We start from the raw sequence: 27,153 nt of genomic DNA, 5'->3' as shown, positions 1-27,153 counted from the left end.
ATCAAAGACATTTGCCATGAGGGGCGTGATATGTATGCCTAGATATTTTATCGAGTCAGTTTGCCAATTATATTTGTAGGTAGCTTTCAGGTGGGGTAAGGAATTGGTGAGGTTTATCGGGAGGGCGTCAGTTTTGGTTGTGTTGAGCTTGTAGTAAGAAGCCTTGCTGTAGGAAGTGAGTGTTGAGTGGAGAATCGGAAGGGTGTTAACAGGGTCGGTTACAAAGAGTAGTACGTCATCTGCAAAGAGACTAAGCTTGTGGCTGATAGGACCTGTATGTAGACCTGGAAGGTTGGGGTCGTTGCGGATGGAGATGGCTAGGGGTTCTATGGAGAGTACAAAGATTAACGGGGAGAGAGGGCAGCCCTGTCTGGTGCCGTTGGAAATCTTAAAAGCATTAGATACGAATCCGTTGCTGAACACCCGGGCCGACGGGGAGCTATATAGCGACAGAATCGATGTAAGGATCCGATCTCTGAAGCCAAAGCGCGACAACACCTCCTGCATGTATTTCCAATTTAATCTATCAAATGCTTTTTCCGCATCTAAAGACAGGAGGAGAAGGTCTTGCTCTGCAGAAAGAGAGTCAACCAAGTTGAACACTCTCCTTGTGTTGTCTGAGGCTTGTCGGCCTGGGACAAATCCCGTCTGATCCGGGTGTACCAGCAAGGGCAAGAATTGATTAATACGGAGCGCCATTAGTTTGGCGAACAGTTTAATGTCATTGTTCAATAATGCAATAGGACGGTAGTTTTGACAGAAGGTTGGGTTCTTGCCTGGTTTTGGGATGGTTACTATGCGGGCTTCCAATAGTTCAGGGGCGGCAAAGCCTGTAGAGGATAGTTCATTAAAAAGATTAGTTAGGTATGGGGACAGGAGGTCACTAAAGGTAATATAGAATTCTGTGATAAACCCATCAGGTCCAGGAGCTTTATTTCGGGGAAGAGATTTAATAGCTGATTGAACCTCTGCCTGTGTCCAAGGGGCGTTGAGAGAGTCTAATTGTTCCGGGGTGAGGGAGGGAAAGTGTAAGCCATCTAGGAAGCCAGAGATGGAGTCGCTGGTGGGCTGTGGTGTGGAGGGGTCTGAAGATAAATTATAAAGTTTGGAGTAATAGTCTGCGAATTGGTTAGCGATGTCTTTGGGGTTGCAGAGTTTCTCTTTTTGGGGGGAAATGATACACTTGATTCTGTTCCTAGCTTGTTGGGCGCGTAGTTTGCGGGCAAGCATTCTGCCCGACCTATTGCTAGAGAGATAAAATTTGTGTCTTAGCCTATTCAGGGCAGACTGGGTGCGTGCATGGAGAAGCTTTTGAAGTTGGCTACGCACAGCCGCCAACTCTTTCTTTAAAAGGCCAGATGGAGCCGCTTTGTTTTGGGATTCAAGAGCAATAAGCTTAGCTTCTAGGGCCTTCTGAGCCATAATGGTTCTACGTTTCATGTTAGCCCCTGCCTGTATGGCTGCACCTCTGGTGACCGCTTTAAAAGCGCACCAGTGGTTGGTTATGGAGGTGTCATTTGGTGAGTTGTTGGACATGTAGGAGTTGATTGTTGTTAAAATAGTGTTTTTAGCTGTAGGGTCTGTCAGTAAGTGTGGGAATAGGCGCCACGGCCTGGGGGGGAGTTTGGATGGCTGGAAGTCCCATTGCCACACAACGGGGGCATGGTCAGACCATGTGATTGGGAGGATGTCGACCCCTCTGGTGTGTTGCAGGGACCATTTGTCACAGAGGACAAAATCGATCCTAGAGTATGTGTTGTGTACCGGGGAATAAAAGGTGTATTCACGACCGGTTGGGTATGTCGTTCTCCAGGTGTCGTACAGGTCGAATTCCAATAGGAGGTTGCGAAATGCTAAGGAAGTGTTGGCGGAGGCAGTTTGGCGGCTAGGGGGTTGTCGGGATTTGTCTAATAGGGGGTCTAGGGTCAGGTTGAAATCACCCATTAGTATCAGGGAGCCTTTGGCAGATCTTTTAACAAGGGAAAATAGTTTACGTAGGAAGGGCATCTGGTTTGAATTGGGAGCATAGATACAAACAATAGTGGTTAGTCTATCATCGAGGAGACCTGTCACCATTAAATATCTGCCATTCTTGTCGGCTATCTGGGATTGGTGGATAAAAGAGGTGTGTTTGTTAAACAGGAGTGCCACACCGTTCCGCTTGGAGGGGCCATTGGCAAAATAAGCCAAGGGGTAGTTCGAGTCTCTAAAGGTGGGGGGCTTGGAGGAGGCAAAATGCGTCTCTTGAACAGCCACCACATCTGCCTTTTGCTTATGGAAATATGTAAGGGCCAACCTACGCTTGTTAGGGGAGTTCAGCCCTTTGACATTTAATGAGAGAAATTTAGGCATTAAATGGACTTAAGGAAGCGCTAAAGAGAGCCAGGGAGTACTCACGGGGGGGTATGTCGGATCTAGGGGATAAAGTAGTGACGGTTACTACAGTCCAGTGGTAAGGGGGGGAGAGGGGAGGAGGGGTGCAAGGGGGGAGAGGGACAGAGAGTAAAGTAGGGGTTGGGGCAAAGGGAAAGGTAAAACAAAAGGGTCCAGCAAATGGGACCCGCATGACTACTGCAGGGGAGCGAAAAGGGGGGTTCTTGCAGTAGTATGTAGAGGTTAGGGGGGGGGTGGCCTGGTTCTTGAAAAGGGAGGAAACAAGAGAGGAAACAAGGCTGCCACTTATAAATTCAAAAACAGAGAGAAAGAAAAAGTATGGTGAAAGAATCTAGCATGCTATGGGTCAATGAAGACCGAGAATATTAATAACATACCAAATGGCATAACTTAAATATTCAGTGTATAACTGTACAGAGTTAGACTATGTAAATTGCGAACAAGTACCATTTTAACTAACTAATGGCGTGAGAATTTACAACTAGTGGACCAAATTCCTAGGGCCCTGCTTCGCTAAACAAACAATAAACATAATACTTATCACATGGTCCTCATCCCAGTGGAGAGGAAAGCAGGGGGTGGAACGGTGAAGTCCACTGAACAACAGGGTGTAAATTTAGCTTGACGCGTAGCAGTTTTTCAAGTGTCAGTCCACTCCTGACGCAGGGTCTGCGGGCGCCTTGGTTCTTGGGGTCTGGTAACCGAAATGTCCCATTCCAACAAAAGCTTAACCCCTGCATCTAGGGAGGACACATTGTAGGTAGTATCTTCATGGTATACAATCAGTTTAACTGGGAACCCCCAGCGGTACCGAATTTCGTGAGAGCGTAGTGCCGAAGTGATGGGAGCAAATGCTCTTCTGCTAGCCAAGGTTGCAGAGGAGAAGTCCTGAAACAGTTGTAGACCACCCAGGGTGTCGGTATTCTTTTGTTCACGGGCCGCTCTTAAGAGTTGCTCTTTAATCGTGAAGAAGTGGACCCGAAGAAGGGTGTCCTTGGGTAGGTCGGCGGATACTGTCTTAGGTCTAGGGAGACGGTGGATGCGATCAATCAGCAGATCTTTGGGGTCTGTGGAAGGGAGGAGTCTGCGGAATAGAGTGGTGACATATCCCTCGAGTTCAGAGTTGGCCACGGAGTCGGGTATGCCCCTGATCTTGACGTTGTTACGTCTGGACCTGTCCTCCAAATCTGCAAGCTTAGATTTAAATTGAGTAATCTCTTGTTGCTGCTGGTCGTAGGAGGATATAAGGTCGTTGTGAGATGTGACCAACTCCTCCATTTTTCTTTCCAGGTGATCTGTCCTGTCACCTATCGCCACTAACTCTGTCTTGACTTCCCGTATTGCGAGCTTTAGGTCTTTGGCTATCTCTGCTTGAAAAGCGGAGAAGACCTGGCATAAAGATTTTACCGTCACAGGCTCGTCTGAGTTGGCGTCTATGCCTGGCACCCCAGGTGGGGGGTTCAGCTCACCAATCGCTTCCAAGGAGGAGGGCATGCGCTTAGGTGGGCTAGTTTGGGGCACTGGGACTTGGGAGGGCCTCCTAGAGGACATGGAGATCTTCGCTGGCACAGCGTCCTTGGCTTTCTTGGAAGGCATATTGTATTATAGGCACAATAAAGTTGAGAGGGAGAGAGAGATTGTGGTACCGTGGGGGTAGTTATCACAAGTTACATTGGCATGTTTGATGCTAGAGACTGGGTGTTAGAAAGTGGCAGCCATGAGGGCAGGGTGCTCACATTTAGTTAGGCAGAGGAGAGTCAAATATACGGCCTTGAATAGTTTTGCAGTGATAGGCCCTGTATGTGGGCAGTTAGGGGTCCGCCTAAGCAGTCACAGTGCACAGTACACAGTGGGGTATCTCCAGGTATATGGCAAGGGGAGATAATGTCTCAGTGAGAGGAAACAGTACTCTGCCTGTGGGTTAACACAGGATGTGGCTGAGTGCTTTTAGTAACTGTGAGCTACTGAACTGCAGTAGGGAGGTGGTAGTTATAGGGGAGAGAGTCCCATCTAGCAAGGCTTCTTGGGAGAGGTGACCGGTTCTAGGGGAACAGTGATACAGCCTGGCTTTGGTGGGAGAGATCGCTGGGGTGATCCTCGTAAGGGATATCCTCCTCAGGATGTGAGTGAATGGCTTAAGTCTGCTGTCTCCTGCCCAGACGGTCAGTCAGTAGGTGGCTGTTCAGGGGCTCCCACAGGGTACTCACTGGTATAGGCCGCCCGAATCCGGTCCAGCGGTGGTGGGTGAGGGCCGTGTGACCCGGCTTCTAACTCCGGCGCCGGCTCCGGCCTAGTGGGGAGCTCCGATTCACGGCTGGGAGGTAGCGCTGCAGAGGGGGGTCTCTGACACAACAGCGGCGTCTATGAGGTGAGCGGCGGTGGTGGGGGACCCCCTTGTCGTCTCCGGTCCCGTCCGTCCGCTCGCTCCGTGTCTTCAAGTGCCGCTTCCGGGTATTAATTGAGGCCCCGGCTCCGGCCTCGTGACCAGGCCGCAACCTGCAGAAGCGCTTATAAGCGCTTCCCGGCTCCGCAGCTGGGGTCAGCAGTGACCGGGGCACAGGGGGGACGGATGGGAGGTGATGTGGGGAGGGAGAAATAAAGCTGGAGGGGATAAGAGGGGTTAAATATAGGTTAAGAGCAGGAGCTGCTGCAGGATGCTTCTGCTCCGTTAGGCTGCCAGGCCACGCCCCGCACTCTTATCTTTTTTCAATAACTGAATGATCGTGACCCTTTGCCTTATCTCAACAGCAAATAATTCTAACAGGGTCATCTAGAATTTTAAAGTTCAAAATCAAAATGTGACTTTGCAAGTAAGCAAAAAAAGCAAAGCATAAAGGTGCACACACTATGCAATTTGCAATATCGTTAACGATATTGGCAGACCTCCTGGACCACAGATATAGTCCATACACACAAAGATATTTTTAATAATATTGTGTATTGATGTCACCTGTCCCCCACCAAACATGCAGTTGTTGATTGAGCTACATGTACAGATGGCAGAGGGGTCGTTAACAACTCGCAGGAGAGCACATCATTTCAGAAGGCCCAAAATAAGGGATATAATTTTTAATATTGCATAGTGCGACCTTAAGACCAATGTTTTTGCTACATCAAATTTCACATTTCTTTATCAGGAACCCTTGCAAGGAAAGAAAAACCGATTAACATATTGTGCATCAGGCCTACATATTGTAAGACCATGTAAACCGACTCAAGCCTTACTAATCAATTTCCTATCAACATATTAAGTCGTCCTCACATGTATTTTCTGAATTTCACTTTTTTTTTTGGTCACCATTTTGATGGTTGAGGAATACGATGGAATTATACTGTACTGTATATAGTATATAGTAAATGAATGTCTGAGGTTTACACTGTAATTATAACATACAGGCTGCAATTACAATTCCCTAAATGAAATATTGTCGTTATCAGCCTCATCTGTTATGCTATTAAAGCCATCTGCCAGCTCCTCAGAAGATGACTGTTAATGAGCATGCACAGTAGTGGCTAGGTGAAGGTGTCAAGCACATTAGCCATACCGTGCCTCGAAGTCTTGAAGTTCACCGGGTGGAAGCCTCCTGTAAGGGCAGCTGAGGAATCTGTGATGTCGGTGTCAAAATCACGGCAGTTGCGCCTGTACACAACTATGCCGACGGCCATGAGTATAACAATGAAGATGAAAACGGCAACAACCAGGCCAGCATAGAGAGCAACATCTCCTGTTGAGTCCAGCACTAAAGAAGTAAAGAACAATGCATCAATACGTAAATTGCAGATGACTGCATGATAAAGAAACTGTGTAGCTTTAGTTAAAGTTTACTGTACAGCAGTGGAGGTAGAATATTTGAAGGCTGAGGACCTGATGCATTAAAAATAAACAGTAAATATAATTATACATGCACATTATTCAGCAGAAGGGCAGGATGGAATAGCGTCTGAGTTCAGAGGCTGGGCGGATGCTGGCCGAACTCATTTTTTTAAAGGGGCAGTAATTTACATGGCATGGTTTTGCCTTGGAGACTGACTTATACTTGCGGTCTTCCAGCCGAATACAGGGCGGGCGGCTGACATCATGTGACATTAGCTGCCCGCCCCCCAGCACACCACGTCCCGCCCACAATCCCATGGGAATGCCAATGAAATGCCCCCTGGCCAGCATCGCTTCATGCGAACTGCTCCGCGACTATGCGACTCGCTGAGTTTGTTCGCCCAGGGACCCTACACATGCACATAAATCACTATGCGCATACGCAGTCACAAATCATCAACCCCTCCGTGCAATCGCACAGGGCCCCAAATGAACCAGAATCAGGGTCTATATTCACTCCATGGATTGTTGTGAGAATTTCTGAAATAAAATTCCCAAGGCAAAGGACAGGGAGAAATAAATGTATTTCCCAATAACTGATGTGCAAAGAAGTAACTTACATTATTAAGAACCCACCCAGTCCACATCCACAAGAAGGAGGAGTGGGATCCAAAAATAAAAGCGCTTCCAAGATATTCCTGATGCAAAGCCAATATAACATGCAGAAGGTCATTTATTACAAGTCAGTGGACCTTATTTTATTTACAGTTTCTTATATAGCGCAGCATATTCCTTGTTTTGGCATATTGCAGTGATTCCCAACCCTGGTCCTCAAGTACCCCCAACAGTGCACGTTTTCCAGGTCTCCACACAAAATCATAAGTGACATAATTAGCTTCACCTGTGGATCTTATAAAATGTGTCTGAATTATGAGTGCACCTGCTGGGTGACCTGGAAAACGTGCACTGTTGGGGGTACTTGAGGACCAGGGTTGGGAACCACTGGCATATTGGATCACAGCTCTATACTGCCATCAGATCCTGGCTCTTCGCTTATTTACCAGTCATCATCCCACAGGGTTCTAAGGTAAGCTTGTAGTCCTCCCTGTGATCAAATTCTTAAGTTACCCTGAAGTGTTTAGCTTGTTAAACATACGGCTGCTTCGCTTCTTGGTGAGGCTCGAAGGACAATCAACTGTTAGTAATAAGAAATGGATTTTATCTGTGTAAAATCCGACTTGCGCCTTTGTTTACACAGTGTGACATTGTCCTGATATTACTAAACTCGATTCCAAATACCCTCTGTTTAATACAGTAGCACTGCATTCAAAGGAAACAAACATCAAATCTTCTGTGAATTACTAAATCATCCAACTACAAAAAACTACTCATGAACTACATCCACTACTAAAAACATATTAAAATATAAGTAGCCCAGGAAGTGTGAGATTGTTATGCACCCTCCTTTCTATGGGAGATGGCTTATCAGCCTCCCTGGGCCCACTACAGTCTAGCACACAACAGCATTTACTGGGCTGGGAAGAGTGGTTGCTGCTTACAGGTTAATCCTGGGGTGGGAGATTTGAAGGCCCAGGAATGGAGTGATTAATAGTTCCTCTGCCGTCTCAGTGCCCCTAGTGGACTGTTGTCTGTACACAACATGGTGCCTGCCTAAAAAAGGTCAGGGGGGTTAAGACAAGAGAGACTCCCTCTGACAACCAGGTACTCTATTCTTCAAACAGGCAGCATACTGTTCCCCATCACTCTGCATTCGGAGAACTAACCATACAGCCTAAATGCTTGACCCATTTTAAATAACATTGAGGGACCAGGATTTAATTAGGGTATTCAATCCAAAATATATATTTAATTCTTCAGCAAAACTATCCATCAAATAATAAATTAAGTGTTTTACAGAGTATTTTAATAATAATAAGTTCCTCCAGGAAACCTGTGTATAATTTGATAGGCTTTTTTATCATACACCTGGGGGAAACCACTTGACTATTATTGAAAAGTATTGCGTAATGTGTACAAATCCACACCCAGTGTAATTATCTCAACTATAGAGATAAATGCATACCGTCTGCAAATTAGGGAAAGCAAGGAGCACACATAAAGGGGAAGTGGTCAGACTAGATTGGGAGAACATGTAGACCACACCTAACCCCCCCCCCCCCCATTCTCAGGAATTGCTCATGGAACCATCTTACCATTATGAGCAAATAAATGTACTGTCCAATAATGGATCTACAGCAAAAAGACAGTCAATAGGTTGACCCAATGTGGTCTACATGCAAAAGGTCACCAGTAAAATGGTCGTCAGGTTCAAAAAGTCAATACGCAATTGAATGTAGTTTTGTTTTTGGAGGGGTAATTTTGGATTTTTCATCAAATTACCCCAATAAGTAATCTGTGTAGTCTACTGTGCTTCGAGCAAAGGTGTCTCGCTCCGCTACTGCAATTCTCCCCACAGGTTACTATTGCCAAGTGTAGTTCACATACTGTACATGGTAAATGAAGCAACATTTACAAAAAACCTTATGTTGACTATTTCTGTATCGACCATTGTCGGAGATTGGAGACTGTCCAGTGTCTAGAACCTCACCAAACTCAGAGGTACAGTATATTTGTCAATGGGTTTTAGCATAACAGTTCTACCTCTCAAAAGAATGTGATTCCACTGTTCAGACATGCAAATACGCAAGCAGAAATAATAAAAAGTTGAACAAAAATAAAAAAAGTGAAAATGATTAAATGAAACTTACAATGGCTTTTTGGCTCACCTAATACGCGCTTGTCTGTTAGAAACAAAAGCCAAAGTGAAATTAGTTATGATAGAATCAAAATCAAACGAACACAATGGATGGCAATGAAAAGAAAATTTCCACGAAATCACAGATTACATGAATATGAAATGTAATAGAAAGTCCCATGAAAGATGACATCTGTTATGAAAAACATGCTACTGTAGAAACTTAAATAAAATTAAAGGTCAACCCTATTATCCCCTGACAGGATCTTAACTACATATTCACGTCAATCCAATTAGATACGAGTTTGGGAAAGCGATTTTGTTCCATGAAATGCACATGTATAGCAAGCACAAAAGTGGGAATTTAGGAAATGTTAAAATTGTGGTCATTACGGCAAGGGATTGCAATTCTACAAAATGTGACCTGGCAGAGGTGCATAATAAAGTGCGAAAACCAACCAAACTCTAAAAAGTAACAAAAACATCAGGATACAATAGCAGAACCATATAAAAGGCTGTTAATGGGCGTATGGAAAGTACAGGATTATATATAGTAGTAGGAATGTATTAGATGTGCATTTTTACCATAAAAAAAAGAAGTATGTCCCTACCTTTTCCCCTGCTCAGGGGACTAAACAAAAACTGAATACCTCTGAAATTGCAATGCAAGTTTCTAATTGGATTGCAAATGAAATTCACAGTGCAAGTTCACAATGAGATTGACTCACAGGACCCAATTTGCACCTAATTGGATTGACCTCTAATGTTTTAAAGCCACATAGATAAAAAAGAAAGCATACTGTAAATGGCATCAATGTTTAATGTGAACAGGGAAATTACATTTACAGTCTCATATTGACCAAGAACTCTGTGAATAATTTACTATTAATTATTTCACATACAGAGAATGTGAAAACAAATAGCACGTTTCAGTATATTATTATTAGAAGACCAATATGCAGATTTCTTTATTTTGTTAATTATAACAAACCGCAACTCTAGAAAACTTCAATTCTACATATAGGATAGAAAGCAATAACATGAACTGAAAGCAAGGTGACCAGCTCCGCTACACATGGCTGTGGGGTGTAATGATTGTTGTCCCGTGGCACTCCTTTTTCTGGGGTGCATGGAAAGCGCTCAGCTGCTTATAAAAGTGACAGCTGACTACTTCCAGGCGTCTCACTCTAGTATTCAGGTTATGGACCTGTCCAGAGTACTGAAGTAGCCTGGCACATCACTGATATACATATAATATTTATTATTATATTTATAATGTGCCACAAGTTTTTTGCAGCAGCGTACAAAGGAACAGTACAGGGAGACAAAACTTTACAGTAAATAAATGACAAACGTACAGGTAAAAAGAGCGCCACAATTTAATTCGCATTACTTAAATGTAAGTAGTGAGGACTCGATCAACGTACTACTTGGGGCTGGTGACCAAAGATGGAGATAAATATGCGGACGAATATGGTAGCTGAGTGTTTGAGTATGAGAGAGCTGTGACTGAAATGTGAAGAGAAGAGGGCTTTGACAAGAGAGAAGAGGTCCCTGCTCTGAGGAGCTAACAATCTGGAGCTAACAATCTAGTGCAAAAAAATCTATCATAAAGAACACTTACTTTGCATACATATGCCATCAGTGCAGTTCTTTGAGTCTAAGATCATGCCATTGCAATCTTTCCCCCCATTTTTAGGAGTGGGTGCATTACATTCTCTTCTCCGCCAATGTGTGCATTCAGTGCTGCAGGCAGACCACTTGCTCCACTCAGTCCAGCCACCATCAACTGCATCCCAAAATATTTCAAGTTAGTAAATTAGAATAAGATAGCTAAAACACAGTTCACAGTCAAGCATGACAAATATGGATAAAAAAAATAATAGATTTATGTATTTTTAGGATACAACTGAAAAGAAAACATGGAAACACTAGCAAACACCACAAAAGTAAGCAATAGAAAAAAAGTACAATTAATATACAACTAATTTAAAGACAGAAGGTCCACACCAATTCTGTCACTACAATCAAGCTCCAGAATGGACGTCATAAAAAGATGTTTCAATCCAAAAATACCTGGGCACATCGTGGTACAGGTGAGCTTCTGAAATGGTTGGCCATCACAAAATGATCCACCATTGAGGGGGGTAGGATGTGTACACATTCGTGTTCTCTTCTGTATACCCCGGCCACATGGGTTGTTACACGGTGACCATTCCGACCAAGATGACCATCCTCCGTTCACTATGAAGGAAGAAACCAAACAGAAGATACAGATTTCTGTAACGTGCAATTTTTTAAACACCTGTTTTTGAAGGAGATAGATGGACGCAGAATAGATTGAAGCATATCTATGCTGATAACATGCAGAGGGAGAAATCAAGAGAGAAAAATAATAGTTATCTTAACTAATGACTTGAAAATATTTATAACCATCTGGTAAGATGAGGTCCAGCCTGGAAAAATCTATGCCACCCACTGTCGGCTGGGTAGAATTGGCACAAAAACACCATTAACAGGTGCCATGGTTATTTAATTATAAGCAGATGTAATTAATTTACTACACGGAGAGCTGAATAGCATTCCTTAGTATTATTGCCACAGACATCTGCTACTTGAATTGCAAGCTTTGCTGTGCAGAAAAACAGAACAAATCGAAGTATCAACAAGTACTTTTAAATAAAAGAAACTTATCGGTATTTTAACCAGCCTTCTTATTAAACGGAACAAATATCTTACCAAGACTGTTCGTGAGAAGGTAGTGAATTTTATTATTCTCTATACATAGCTAATAAAATGTGCAAGGACTTTACCCACATTCACTCAGAGCGTAAACAATATTTTATTTGGTACTTGTGAGTTATCTGGGCGTCCGATTTTGGTACTAGATCGCATACGATATCGCATGCGATATCGCATGCGATTTGCGATTTGCATGCGATATCGCATGCGATTTGCGATTTGCATGCGATTTAGCATGCGATTTGAATAAGATTTGCTATTCATTTCATTACCCCACTATCCCCAAAGTGTGTCTATCAACGTGAACCCGAAGCGTGGCGAGCGCAGCGAGCCCGCGAGGGGCGGCGGTACGCGTCCTCCGACCTTTTCATGCCCTACTATCCACTAGGGCGTGGAGTGAGAATAGAATAGTGTGGCGAGCGCAGCGAGCCACCGAGCCCGAAGCGTGGCGAGCGCAGCGAGCCCCGCGAGGGGACGCGGACACCTTCACAGGTATCCGCGTGCCCTTGCGGGCTTCACAGGTGTCCGCGTCCCCTCGCGGGGCTCGCTGCGCTCGCCACGCTTCGGACTCGGTGGCTCGCTGCGCTCGCCACACTATTCTATTCTCACTCCACGCCCTAGTGGATAGTAGGGCATGAAAAGGTCGGAGGACGCGTACCGCCGCCCCTCGCGGGCTCGCTGCGCTCGCCACGCTTCGGGTTCACGTTGATAGACACACTTTGGGGATAGTGGGGTAATGAAATGAATAGCAAATCTTATGCAAATCGCATGCTAAATCGCATGCAAATCGTAAATCGCATGCGATATCGCATGCGATATCGTATGCGATATCGCATGCAAATCGCATGCAAATCGTAAGTACCCAAATCGGACGCCCAGATAACTCACAAGTACCTTTTATTTTATTTATTTTGCCTATTTAGACAATTCCCCAGTAACCTTGTAAGCAGAAACTATTTATAGGGCAGATTTTTGGGGTAATTGGTACATAGAATGGAATGGACTGCAGATTTAGACATGTCAAGTACAAGCTGGAATTATAGACAATATATATTTGTGTGCTGGACATTTATAGATATTTACCAAGACATCCAGGAAAAAAAATGTGTCTGTCTCTGCCTTAACGAGTAAAACCCTCAGTAGTTGTCTGCCCCTCCATGAATCTAGAGCGCAACTGCTCAAAATCACGTACATACCATATCATTAATCCGCACACACCAATATAAATAATAAAATAAAATGTATACACATACATACATAATTACTGTACTATTTGTCTGGAAAATAGGTCCAGAAATGTTAGGTATTGGGTTGGATTAAATATATATATAGTATATCCAACCATATGTTACCTTCCCTGTGCCGTAGTTTACTTTTACAGAAGCACCAATACTTAGCAGCCATGTGAAATACTCCCTTTGTGAAAATATACCCAACAGGGTTACTAATCTGCGGATGCACAGGATCTGTGATGTGCATATGCTGATCTTGTACTGAGAGATAATTTGCTAAGCATGATCCCCTAAGAATAATGGACATGCTGCAGTCATTTTGGAGTGGGGAATGGGCCGGCAATGAGGAACATTTTACAAAATTATGTGGCGTCGTCCTCATTATATAGGCGTGCCGATGATAGGGTCTTGGTTTCTGATGCAGATTTCCTGGCCCAGGCAGAACAAATACAGCCACCATCTTCAGTAACCTGTGTTACTTAGATGACCAATGATCACACAGAGTGACTGGATGCTGAGACTTCCGATACAGCAGCACCACCTGCAGCTTTAACATGATATCACACTGACTAAGGTATAGATGGTGGATAATGTCTAGGTCAACTCACAAGGTCTACACCTAAGAACGTAGGACATACCCTAGGTCGACAGAAGGTCAACCCAAGCTTTAGTTCGACATGGACACCATATGAGTATTGCGTCCCCTTGCACAGCACCCTATTAAGTTCTCAGTCTATGCCCACATGGATAGTATAGTATTGAAAAAAACAACTTTTGAAAAAAAAAACAACCCTGAAAAACGAGTGACTGTCGACCAACACGTTGTGAAATCAGGGACTGCAAAGGATCACACTAACTGCGCCTACAGACACAGCTGCTTTCATCTCTGCATTAGTCCCTATATTTGTATCTGTTGATAGATTATCTAGCAGGAGTAAATATAAAGTTGCCTGCTGTGCTCTATTTAAGTCTGGACCCAAATACTTCATCCAATTACACATTGTACAGACATCAACGGGACCTAAATTACAGAGCAACAGGCTGAAGGGCCTTCAAAGAATGACCGCTCTGACTATGTATTTGCTACCTGCTACCCGGGAAGCTCCGCAGGCACAAGACAAGGGGCAGACACCCTCCTGCCAAACCTGCCCCTCGAATTGTGGGGGCCTGGGCAGTTGCCTAGTGTGCCCAAGATGGCCCAGAAGCCTATATTAAGGCCTCAATTCCCCCCCTCATAAAGAGGAATCTTCAGGCACAGGTAACTTTAGAAATACTCCTTCTAAAAATTGAGCAAAGGTTTCCATACCGTTTAACTGTCCTTTTTACATATGGATGTTAAACTCCTAACTGCAAATTCCATTGAATTAACTATTGCTTTAATGGTTCTATCATTGTCACCATTTATTATTTTTTATTTCCAATTCCCATATAACCTGAAAACTCAATTTATTAGAAAACACAAATGAATCAATGAATGAATCAGATGGGGCTTTTTGTGCATTTTGGACAAAATGCACTTAAGTTGAACCAAATTCAACAACATCATTCCAATCCAAGTATCAATACAAACTTGCAATTCAAGAAAAGATGTGTTCATATAAGAAACGCATAATAACTTCATTATGATAACAGTTCTAACATTAAAAATAATTATCGTGCAGTCAAAACGGTCAGTGGGTATTTGCCTAATGCATGCTTCAAAAACAAAAAGTTACCAAAAACAATGACGGTTGCTGTGGTACTTCTGCGCTTGGCAACAATGTTCTTAGCAACGCAGGTGTAGTTGGCTGTGTCTGAGAGCCGGGCTTGCTTAATTATGAGGTTATGGTCAATTGTTATGAGGAAATTAGTGTCTTGTGTAGGGTCAATGGTGTCTTCATTTCTTAGCCACTCCACCTAGCGAGGGGTTAAGAGAGAAAAAAAGAGAGACATCTAGATGACACATAATTAAAAAGAGAATTTAGCAGTGACTGCAATATCAACAACAATTAGTCATCTTTGAACTTTAGTCGGCTGCAGATTATTACAAATGATTGAAAAGGTTAAATATGTCACAAAGCAATCCACATTCATTTTGCAGCAAGGGTGGCTAAATATGCAGATATTCTGTGCAATAACCCTTAAAAATAGGAAAGTAATGGCTTCTGTCATTCAAGATAGATGGCAGCTGGATTTTCAGTTCTCTCAAACGGCACTTGATCTTGACTGTCTTACATGTCCCAAAATAGCCAACAAATTAAAAAAAAGTGCTCTCATTGGCATAATGCATGTGGAGGTACTTAAATAGAAGTTGCTGTTTATTATAAAGTAAGAGTTTTATAGTGTTGTGGAATGACCAATACGGTATAAAGTATATCCAAACAATACATCCATAACATGAGCTAATGCTTTTCATTGTATATCCTGTTTTTTTTTTTTTTTTTTTAACAAGCTTAACGACCACACACACACACACACACACACACACACACACACACAGTCAGACAAATAGAAAGCTGCTATCAACTTATCTGGCCTAGAAAATTGTAATTGGTCCATTTCATATAATATTTGTTTCCTAAAAGCTATTACATATTAATCAGCACACTACACTCTCAGAGGTTCTGTGCTAATGCTTGCTATTAGTGAATTAATGTCTGGGTGTAGGCATTGATGATCTTTGAGGTTTTACCAGGCCTTGTGTCCTAACTACAGATTGCCAAATGTGGGCACAGGAACAGGTGCAGAGGTTAAGTGTGTTACTAGATGTCACAATAACAGATCAGCAGCACCATATAAACAATTCTGGAGAATAATAAAAGCTGGCTACGCTAATGCGGATGCATCCATCACTCTGCTAATGTAGCCGCAAGCTTGGGACTCATTTATCTCTCTTCCTCTCTTTCCTGAAATGTTTCTGCCAAAGCTTTGTAGGTGTTATCACCTGCTGGATGCTAAAGCTGCTGAAACCATTTCTGGGATGGCTGCTTTCAATAAGACAGCTGAACTAAATGTTTCCTTTGGGAGGTAATGAAATCTAACTGTAACCAAAGTCACAGCTGATAGTTTTAGGAGTAACGGGAGCATTAATAACAGTGCTCAGTGCAGATTTTCACATTTATATATGGCCAACTTTTGGTCTCTAGTCTTGCTATGTTATACAACACAACGTGAATGTATTATTTGCATACAGTACACATATACAAGCTTATAATACACACACACATACACAGATATGATTGTCTGATTAAAAAAACAATATTTCTTTATGTATGGTTGTCCTGCATTCAAGTAGAAAACCAAGTTTTTTTTAAATAACCTGCAAAGATCTGTCTGGTCTCCAGCATGCATGCATGGAAGCTGGAGCGCCAGCTCAACATTACCTACTGCTAGAGCAGCGGGACAGACCGTTCCTTAGAAGGAGAGAAGGAGGACCAGACATGCAGCTGTGGAAGGGAGGGAGCAAGACAGAGGTGTATGGGGCGGTTGGTGGAGAGGGAGGCATGGTGAGAGAGACTGGAGGCGGGACAGAGCAGTGGACACAGAAGAGGATGGGACAGTACGAGAGGAAGGATGAGGTGGCACATCAGACAGCGGGGGATAAGGCAAAACAGTTATTTTACTAGTTTTTAAATTCTTTATCAAAATTGTATTCTATTTATTAGACATGGAGAGACAACATATTCCAAACTCATCTACTTAAGGGAGGTGGGCAGAAATAAAAAGCAATTCCTATGGTTGTCCCTGGGAACAACCACGTAACGGAGACCTTAATAAAATTTGGTCATCTTACTGTATGACATGGAAAAAAAGAAGTTACTTTCCATTAAGTCCTATCTGACTATAACTGACATTATCTTGATATTCCCATATACTGACCTAGATTAGGTCATTGAGCTTTACAATTGCAGCATTTTTTTCCTCCATTTATGTCACACATCCAATTATACAACCAAAGAGTTATCTCACCTCAGCAGGCGGAATGCCCTCTGGTGGACGGCATTGCAGTAACACTTCCTGCTCTAGAGGTACTTCTTTACCCAATGGTTCCTGGTCAAAATTTTTCCTCAAATCTGTGCAAAACAATACAAGCAGACATCATACAACAGTATTGTAGACATAACAACATAAGGAAAGTCTAAAACAGGGGTAGCCAACTCCAGTCCTCGAGAGCTACCAACAGTTAATGTTTTTCAGATCTCCTCACAGAATCACAAATGAAGTAATTAGCTCCACCTGTGGATCTTTTAAAATGTGTTTGTGCGTAATGAGTGCACCTGTGCAGCAGCTAGGTTGTCTGGAAATTGTGAACTGTTGGAAGCTCTCGAGGACTGGAGTTGGCTACCACTGGTCTAAAATGTATAACAATGAGCTACTTTCACTCAATTTTAAAATTATTATCTTCCCACAACTCTACTTTTCTCATAGTAGCATTATATTAATTCACCGTTAGTAGAAAGCAATTATAAAATGTAGACGTTACAGGGACAATTTAGCAACTGTTAAAAGTGCTGTGAGGCTGAACTGTACAAAGCCAGCCACAAGATGGCGATGTTGTGTAGTTTGTTTTTCTTATAACAATAGAAACGTGATAGAAATTTATTAGGACAAACTTACATGCGATCCTAACGTAGGCCCGACGGCTCTTGGTAGTTCCAGCTGAACTCCATGCTACACACTGACACCAGAAATCCTCCAGACCAAACAGTTCCTCCACCTGCTGTCTGGAAACTTCGATCTGCACCTCACGCACCACAAGGCCTAGCAGAGGAAGCAACATGTTTATACACAAACCACTATATCATACACACAACTCTAAATAAAGTTGCAGGAAAATACAGAAACAAAACATTCATGCATAATATAGTAGATTAAATGACAGGCTGTTACATTATTGTATACGGCTTCCCATAAACAAATATAAACAACATCTGCTGTAGCAGACATTGTTTCAACTAGAGTGATCAGGATATGTGCGCAGTCACCTCTTCAACAAAGCTTCCATGACTGGGGGAAGGACGGACCATTCCACAGTTATCACTAGGGAACTGGGGAAGCAGCCAAAACATTGTGATAAAAAAATGTGGCAATACAATTTGTGTGTTTTTTTCTTAGTTTGACTATAAAAGTTACTGGAATGACAAGATTATATTTAGAATACCACTTTTAGACAGAAAGGTCTTAAAATCCTGTCTTTTACCTGGCATTTTCCTCAACCTTTTTTATCCCCGGGTCGAAGACCCTGGATTTACAACCTCAGTTGACCTTTTCACACAGAAAAAGGACCCGTGCTGAACGGCAAGTTACAGGGAAGAAATATTTAACCCGGTTTTAATTTAATTTGGTTTTCTGTGAGAAAGGCATATAAGTTAAAAGTATCTTCTTGTATAATGCTTATTTTTGTAGTCAAAATTCTGGAGTATACTGTAGTATTCAGTCAAGGTGGTTCCCCACCCCCATGACAGCACGTCACTGTTCTGAACAGGTGCGGGTGACTCGCTGACAGTTGGCAATCCAACGGTCTTTTCTCTTATATCATAATCCCAACTGGCTATTTTCCCTTGCCACGAACCCGCAAGGAGTTTGAATGTGCTCACCCCTGACAGTCAGCATTCCGATGTCGCAAAAATTACCATCGGAATCCCGACCGTGGAATAGTTTATACCATATCTGTTCTAAATGCAAGCTATTTGGCCGTGCCAGGCATATTGGCAATTGTGTTCAACATTTTTTCAATTGTCTGAGGAATTTCAATGTTCAATTATTTTAACAGCCCTCAAACAGCACAAAATAAGAATTTTGGATGAAAGCTGCCAAATGACATCTATTAGTGTCATTTTTTTATGGCTTACAAAACTAGACCCTGACTTCACAGTATGTTACCTGTTAGCTCATCGACCCTTTCTTTTGTAATGTGGTCATTTTGGTTGACCCACTCTCCATTGCACTTGAAGTAGATCTGTATGGCTGGGTTAGCTTTACACACTAACTCTACGGGCTTGTTCTTGACAATGTAGGCATCTTCTGGTTCCAATAAGAAATGTGGCAGGGACTCTGCCGGTGCTGACGGGAAAGAGTCCGGGAGGACATCGCTGTACTCTATTCCTGCAAAGGAACGCAGAACGGGTTTCAGTTTTATGCTCCAACAGTTAACAATTCAGCAAATATCTTTATACAGTCGCCACCATAATTAAATTAAATAATACCCCACCAAAATATTGAGGGGAAATGATGTTAAGCCGATGGCCTCCCTTTGGCCCGGACCAACAGAGAATGCCAGACACACTAGCCTACTGGGTCACATGCAATATGTTCTGGTTAGCCATGAAGCACATCCAACCAGAAGATGTCACATGCTACATGCGGGAGGGCACAATCCTGCATTCATATTAGGGAATATTCATGATTTCTTGGTCCTATACGGCAAATCATGCAAGTATTAGTCCAATATGTACCCACCCCTAAGCATTACTGTTAGCAAAGTTACAGTACTAGCCATTCCAGATAGACATGTTGTCTCTAGGCCAGTTACAAAAATCTGACTAAAGGTTACCCTCTCGACACAGTAGGACACAGAAGTATATTCTTACGATGGGGCAACACAAAAGGTTAGCAGATTCAAACCTTGGAGAGTGATAAAGTGGAGAGAGAGAGAGAGAGAGAGAGAGAGAGAGAGAGAGAGAGAGAGAGAGTGGCAGTTGGTTCATTATAAAATTAACCCAACTGAATAAAACACATAAGTTCACCATTATATAGCTCTCCTCTGATAACATAGATATAATCAGGACATTTAAAACGTGTTATGACTATAGGATGCCGATAACAATATCATTGGAGCTCCTGGACACATGATATAGGGTATACACACTGAACATTATCGTTAAACGATGTCACCCGGCCCGCCACTAGATTAGTAGTACAGTATTAGTAGTAGTAGTACAGTAGTGGCTGTAATAATAACTAAATGTTACATTTGCAGAGAAATTAATTTGTATAGAAAAATAATCTATATATATTTTCGCCCTTTTCGTCTAAGGAGAAAATTGAAATATTGTTAAATTGTCCACTAACTTCGTGCAAAAAAATGAAAAATCAGTTGTACTTGCATGTTTTCCACACATAAATATATACATACGTGCATGGAAGGTTGCCGGCTCATTTCAAATTCATTTAGGGAAAACTGATTTTTTATTTTCAGTTTTACCACGGCACTAAGAGAGCGGCAGGATATTTGTCATAATCCATTAACGGCTCTTTTGGAAACAAAGAATTAAACTCCAGGCTAATTTTTTCATCTATCTGTGTCTTTCGTTTCACTGGCTGTTACTATATCTCGCTAACATTGACTGGCAGAGACTCTTCGTCGTGACTTCATTACAAAAACTATCATTTTCTCAGCAACCACCCAATTATGCCAGGCTCCTATGTAATTAGAGCTCACAAAACCGCCTCGCTGCCCTACACAAGTTGTGTCATGCAGAGGACTTCCCGCACGGGCGCTTTTCATAGAAAGGTGGTTCATAAAAGGACAACTACATATTTGTTAACATTCAGTGTGCTAAGCTGTTCTGAAAGGTTGTCAGTGTAAGGTGAACGAATGAATGGTATACTGCTATAACTGTCGTATGTAGATCCCGTAGATAGGATTTGGGGGTAGAGGGTTACTGTGAACTTCTATGTTCATAAAGGGATCCCGATGATAGGTCAACAGTGTCTAAGTTAACAGTCAATAGGTCAACACCATATGGTTGACATTCGCAAAGATGGCAGACAAAACGGTCAACGCGCAAAAAAGGCCGACATCATGAAATTTTTCATTTTGGGTTTTCAGATTTAATGTTCTCAAATGGAGTCCACCTGGATAGTAAAGTTTCCTGAAGCATGGGCACAGACCGAGCATGGACTGGAGGTCCACATGCTCAGGAGTCCACGCTGACATAAAAAAGTGAAAACCCCATGTCAACATTTTTTAGTGTAGACCTTTTGCATGTTGACCTTTTGACCTATCGAATATTAACCTAGACACTGTTGACCCTATGAACCATACCCGTTCATAAATTAATTTTTATAACCTATAATTTAATTTTTTTTTAAACACAAAAACAACTTCATATAAGCTTGCACTACATCCGAGGTAAAAGAATTTACTAGAATGCCCCTCCCTCTGGCAAGAGCTCCGCAAGAATCAGATTAGAAGAGAGCAATTCAATTAACTGAATAGACATAAATTGGCGGTAAAGCAGGAGAGACAGGGCAGTAGGAGGATTGCAGAGCAAAGAGATTTTCAACTGCAGCCTGCACTTTACTGCGGGTTTATGCTTGCACCATCCTAAGGTGAGAACAAACAGCTGTGGTAAGTATGGCTATTACCCCTAAACATGGACCCAGCAAAGTGAGCGGCTTAACCCATAGTCTGAATACATAACCCGGAACCAGTGCATTAAGGTACCCCAGGGTAACCATTGAGAACCATTGTGATCCATAAACCAAAGAACACACCTGTATTAGAAAAACCTTCCATAAGATGTTATGAGGTTTCTGTTTTAAATGTTTTAAATAAATGTTTTCTATTTTGAAATTGTTTATGGTCTATCTGGTATTATAAAGGAAAGACAGGAAGTATCCTGATAACTGTACAGGGCGCTATATAACCCTTTTGGTTTGGACATTGGCTTTTTGATCTCTCTAGTAGGGGATCAAGTGTTATTATGCGACCGACCTAACTTAGCATATTGTATAATATATATATATTATATATATATATATATATATATATATATATATATATATATACACACATATATATATACATATACACCAATGCTCTACTCTGCCAAGTCATGCCCATTATAATGCTATTCTACTGGGTCAATTAAGCCATTTGAGATTTAACTTCTCACAAATCATTATGCATTTGAACCAAATTAACAGCTATTCTCACTTAACACTGATTAATGGAACCTTACAGATGCCGATTGGAACATGCCTAGATGTTGAAAAATCACAACTCTTTACACTGGCTTAGGAGGTAAATTAGGTACAATTTCCTTGATGCTGAATATCAAAGATGGAATCATATGCAGCATGACATACCGCAGAAATAAATGACGGATGTTGCTTGCTCTACTCAGCCTGGAGGTACAGAATGAATAACAGTTGTTATCAAATGGACATTTAAGTACATTTTTCCTCTCTTACAGAGTTAATTTGTTTGCCTGATCTAAGCACCCAGGGACTGCTAAACAGATGGCAGCAATGCATTTAAAAGAATCTACTTAGTGCTGTAGTAGGGGCTGCATGCCTTCGAGACAGTGTGGGTTTATTTAAACATTGCTAAATATACAGTCGGAACTATTATACTGTCATTTTCATGCTTATTAACATTATTGCAACTAGCTTACACTCCAGTGGTTCATAACTGGATACATTTGAGGTGGTAATCAATACAAATAACAATAACATTGTTTTCCTTTACAATACAGTGACAATTTATGTTTAATTAGTTTTAGGAAAGCAATAGCAAACTTTTGGAATAAATGATGCATTTTAAAAGAGAAGTAGTATGTCCCATTAAATAAACTGCATTATAGGATCTGTATACTAGTACTAAGCACCAAACCCGGCTGCAACAGCGTGGGATTTCAAGCCTGCAGTCCCCGGCCGCTCCAGCAGACTGTGGGAGCCCATCTGCCCCTACCCGATGCGGAGGTACGACTTCACTATCGGGGGCAGCAGCGTGGAACTCAGCCCAGAGAGGGCCTAACTCCATTCCCTGGACTCACGGAAGGACTCCCATCCTCGGTCATAGTTTGGACATGCCTGGTCTAATGTATATCTGTATGTGTGATGTATATCTGCACTGTCACTGTTCACTTGTTCCAACGCGGCTGTTGCATACCTCCCAACTGTCCCACTAAACGCGCAAACGCCCTGGTTTTTGGTGACGTTCCCGCGTCCCGCACAGGGCTGCCATTGTCCCGCGGTGGGGGGGGGGGGGGGGGCAAGTAGAAGTCGCCCCCACAGTCTGAAGAGAATAGACTGTATTGAGCATTGCAGTGCAGCAAAAAACAGGGGCGCGGCCTTAGGATGCGTCATCTCGCGAGGTCACACTCCCTTTTCACAGGCCACTACTTCTTTTCGGGCACACGCGCGATGTGTCCCGATCCTGTGAAAGGAAAAATTGGGAGGTATGCTGTTGCACAGCAATCCAAATCTAATTCCTAGTATACGCAAGTATACCTGGCCAATAAAGCCGATTCTGATCCAAGCCCCGGAAGTTTTTAGTATCTGAGCCAGACTGCATTACATGTCACAGTGTATTATAAATGCACCTGCTTTGGGTGCAGATTTTTGTAAAATAATATAAATAAGGCTAGAATCAATTAGCTGCAGTAATTAGCTTCCTGGTTGCGGTTAACACAGATTTCTGTTCAAGATTGAAGGATACTCCAACAAAAATGGCGGTAAGTGCCCTTATTGCGGGTGCAGCAAATGCACCAGGCCATAGCTCCAGGTACTTCTACCTAGAACCTATGGATTACTGTGCATTAGTGGCAAATTTACTGCATTACAAAAGGATACCACTGTTTGTCCCACTAGCAGATAACTGAATCCGGTCCATAGACTTACGAACTCATGGTGCACAAAAAAGGTTTTGATTTTTATTTTGTGAAAATATATAGCCCTACTAGGCTGTCTGACAGTTCACTAGGATTAATCTCTTCCAGCTCTTCCCCGGGATGGGTTCTTATAGAAACCCAAGAGGATTTTAAAAAATCTGCATGAATATGATAATGAATGTGGTAAAAAAAATATAACTAAATAATAATAAGCGGGGTCAAAGAGAATCTTAGGGTGTGAGAACAATGACAGGGGATCAAGGCCCCCCACACAGAAGAGCCCCAGACCCTGCAGTTGACAAGAATGGGTGCTCAGTGCCACCTGTGCCCAGACCTTTGCTGCCATGGCTGCATACACAGCAGAGAAGCTCCCTAGTCCAATCACATCCGTGCAGATAAGGTAACTTGTGAGCTGCTCTGTGCATTGGGGGAGGGGCCTAACATTGGGAGGCTTTGATTGTATTGGAGAGGGTCCACAGAAAATTTAATTTGGCACTGATAATAAAAGATCATGCCCATTCTGATACACATAATAAATACCTTTTCTGTGACCCATGTAATGATTTATTTCTTGTATTATTATTATTATTATTATTATTATTATTATTATTTTAAGATACACCAAGCAACCCAAGGGTGTCATGATATTTCCATATAAATCTTTTGTCACTATGCTCATCATGCAGAGCGCACTGATGCATAAACTGTTTCAGTGCCCTATAGAAAAGTATTCACTCCACACATATGGTTATTTTACAGAACCTGCTGACAAAGGTCTCATTCCTGTAGACCAGTGTTTTTCAACCACTGTGCCGTGGCACACTAGTGTGCCTTTAGCTGTTCTCAAGTGTGCCCCCAGATCTAGAGATGCCCAAACCAGTTTACAGCCACAACCAGTTCAAATGTCATTTACTGGTCTCTTCTTCTCATGTAAAGGGCAAATGTATTTTTATTTTTGTTACGTGTGATTGTTTATATATGGGGGCCAATAAGTTTGTTTGTTTTCCTGTGTGGGCTAATGTGTTTTTTCCTGTGGGGATCTCATGGTGTGCCTTGGCAATTTTAAAATCTTATTTAGTGTGCCGCAACGTAAAAAGGTTGAAAATCACTGCTGTAGACATAGTAATTTCCCAGATCAACATAGAAATAACGAAAGAACTATTAACTACAATACATGATTAACAGTTGAATAAACTTAAGAAAGCTCTGTTTTAGTTTTTTCACTATGAATTTTAATTTCTCTTTAACACAAAGTGATTGAAGAGCTTTGCTCGGGCATTGGGCAAATGATGAATCTTTCTATATATATATTGAGGGCAGTACTGATCGTGTAATGTGTAGCATTGCTGCCTCACAGCGCTGAGGTCATTGGTTAGATTCCCACCATGGCTCTAACTGTGTGGAGTTTGTATATTCTCCCCGTACTTGCGTGGGTTAACTCCGGGTACTCCTGTCTCCTCCCACAATCCAAAAATATACTGGTAGGCTAATTGGCGCCCAACAAAATTAATGCTAGAATGTCTGTGTGCACGTGTACATGTGGTAGGGAATATAGATTGTAAGCTCAACGGGTGTGGTATATTAGCCCGTCAGTCGGGATTCCGACAGTCATTAGTCAGACGTCGGCATACCGACTGCACACCGTGGGGAGCGCAATGAAGACCCTTGCGGGCTCGCTGCGCTCGCCACCTATTTTATTCTCCCTCTATGGGGGTCGTGGACCCCCACGAGGGAGCAGTCGGGATTCCGATGTCGGAGGAATGACTGCCTCCACTGGGGCAGGGACTGATGTGAATGTTCAAATATTCACTGTAAAGCGCTGTGGAATATGTATGCGCTGTATAAGAAACTGTTAATAAATCAATAAATATCAAAGTTAACTACAGAGCTCCAGCAGTTTTTTTTTTTTTTTTTTTTTTATATGTAAGGAAATATTTTACTTGTTTTCCTTTATCAAATACTCTAAAGACAGATATGCTTGGGCAACCTTTATTAAGATAATTGTAGCTCCGTAACTGAGTATCCAGGGTCTTTCACCTACTGTACAGCTACTCTTAAAGCATGGGGAGAGAAAACATAGAGAGATAAAGCATTTACCTATCTCATTTACAGGATGTGTTTGAAAAAAGACCAGGGCTGAATGGTTGGTACTTTATCTCCATACCTTTAAATACCCATCATTATTCATATTTGTTTGATTTGTTTTTATAAATCATTTTGGGTTTTCCCATATTTTAATCTTTTTTGGTACTAGATCGACTGAAATTTTAGTCTCTTATTTTTCAAATTTTCTTGTCCCAACATCATTGTATTAAGATTCACTAGATAAACCGGCAAAATATATTTTCTTTTACAATTTAAGCACATTTTCAACACAATTATACATGAAAAGCTGGTACAATTATACATGAAAAGCTGGTACACTTCTGTCAAAGTTAAAAAAAAAAAAAAGAAAAAACTGAGCTGTCTCTTTAAAATAATTAGATATGATGTGTGAATTTCCATTCCCTGGCATCCATTGGGTTAAGCTCCATTAAGTGGTTGGAAAAATAGTCTTCTAGCAGGCTGTCCAGATATTTTATGTGATCTCAGCTTGCTGTGCAGTCGCTATTTCTACTGACAATGGATACAGTATGTATGGTACCGTATTATACTTATTGCTCTTTGGTTCAGTACAAATGGTTAAAAAAAAAAGTGTTAATTTTGTTACAACAAAACAGGGTTATTTTTGAAGCCACTCCAAAAAGTGGGACTTGTCACACAAGACAGACATTAGCCTGTAAAATGTTTGTGCTGGTTCGGCCTGAATTAGTATTTGTAAACTGTTAAGAGTCAGCTTGCTAACTGAGGCATTTTTTTTGCTTTGATTTGTTTTTGTTTCTAATATTCTGTGTTTTACTATGTCAATAGGAGTATGCGATTGTACAGTACATAACTTATTTGGCTCAATAAAATTAGCTAGCTTGCGCTTCTTATTTTGAAAAAAAAAAAAATTGATTGTCCTACATTTGTTGACCTCTTGACTAATGCTTAAAACGTATGTCCATCCAATGCTTGCCTATTTTTGGAAAAGCATTTCAGCCAGATTGTGAAGGTGGATTCTAGAAACACAGACATGTACTGCTACATCTGAGAGGCGTATCATAAATGGATATTCACAGGTAGATGAGCCCCGAAGCAGTTTGTAAAATCTACTGTACTTGTTGAAGAGAAGACACTGAAACGGAATCAGGGCTTGCGCATATATTGTTTTACAAAGGGTTCCATATGAGTGGCCACAAGAAACTTTATTTAGAATGCATGTAGCCATAGGGATAATTTGGGGAGATGTATTAAACCTGGCAAAGTGACAAAGTGGTAATAAAGTGTGAGGTGATAACACTCCAGTGAATCAACTGTGTTTGAAAAATGACAGAGGTTGATTGGCTGGTGCATTATCCTCTTCCACTTGATCAGGATTAATACATCTGCACCATTGTGCTATACAACAATGCGTGGAAATGGCTCTGATGATTCCATTTGAAAGTATATATCTTAGATTTATTTTTTCCCAAAAATGTAACGGCTGCATAATGTAGGTAAGGTATAAATAATTGTGGAGACTTTTACACTTTTCAG

At 41.9% G+C, this 27,153-nt stretch overlaps 1 protein-coding gene across 3 annotated transcripts in view; it reads right to left on the bottom strand.

Moving 5' to 3' along the window:
- The window catches only part of UNC5B (unc-5 netrin receptor B), a 163,007-nt gene that overhangs the window by 25,478 nt on the left and 110,376 nt on the right, over window positions 1-27,153 (bottom strand). Inside the window, exons 2-9 of one of the 3 annotated variants that reach the window (XM_083146298.1) lie at window positions 18,800-19,021; window positions 17,534-17,677; window positions 16,886-16,989; window positions 14,653-14,833; window positions 11,040-11,207; window positions 10,588-10,752; window positions 8,977-9,009; window positions 5,940-6,134 (exon numbers count right to left, since the gene is read on the bottom strand). In XM_083146298.1, the coding sequence (XP_083002424.1) occupies window positions 5,940-6,134; window positions 8,977-9,009; window positions 10,588-10,752; window positions 11,040-11,207; window positions 14,653-14,833; window positions 16,886-16,989; window positions 17,534-17,677; window positions 18,800-19,021 (1,212 nt within the window). The remainder of the gene's footprint in view (window positions 1-5,939; window positions 6,135-8,976; window positions 9,010-10,587; window positions 10,753-11,039; window positions 11,208-14,652; window positions 14,834-16,885; window positions 16,990-17,533; window positions 17,678-18,799; window positions 19,022-27,153) is intronic. The other 2 variants (XM_083146299.1, XM_083146301.1) reach the window with 2 other exon arrangements.

Source organism: Crinia signifera, chromosome 6, assembly GCF_055691185.1.
Source record: "Crinia signifera chromosome 6, ASM5569118v1, whole genome shotgun sequence".
NCBI classification, from domain to species: Eukaryota; Metazoa; Chordata; class Amphibia; order Anura; family Myobatrachidae; genus Crinia; species Crinia signifera.
The sequence above is the reverse complement of the archived record's forward strand: the minus strand, read 5'-3'. Positions and strand labels throughout refer to the sequence as shown.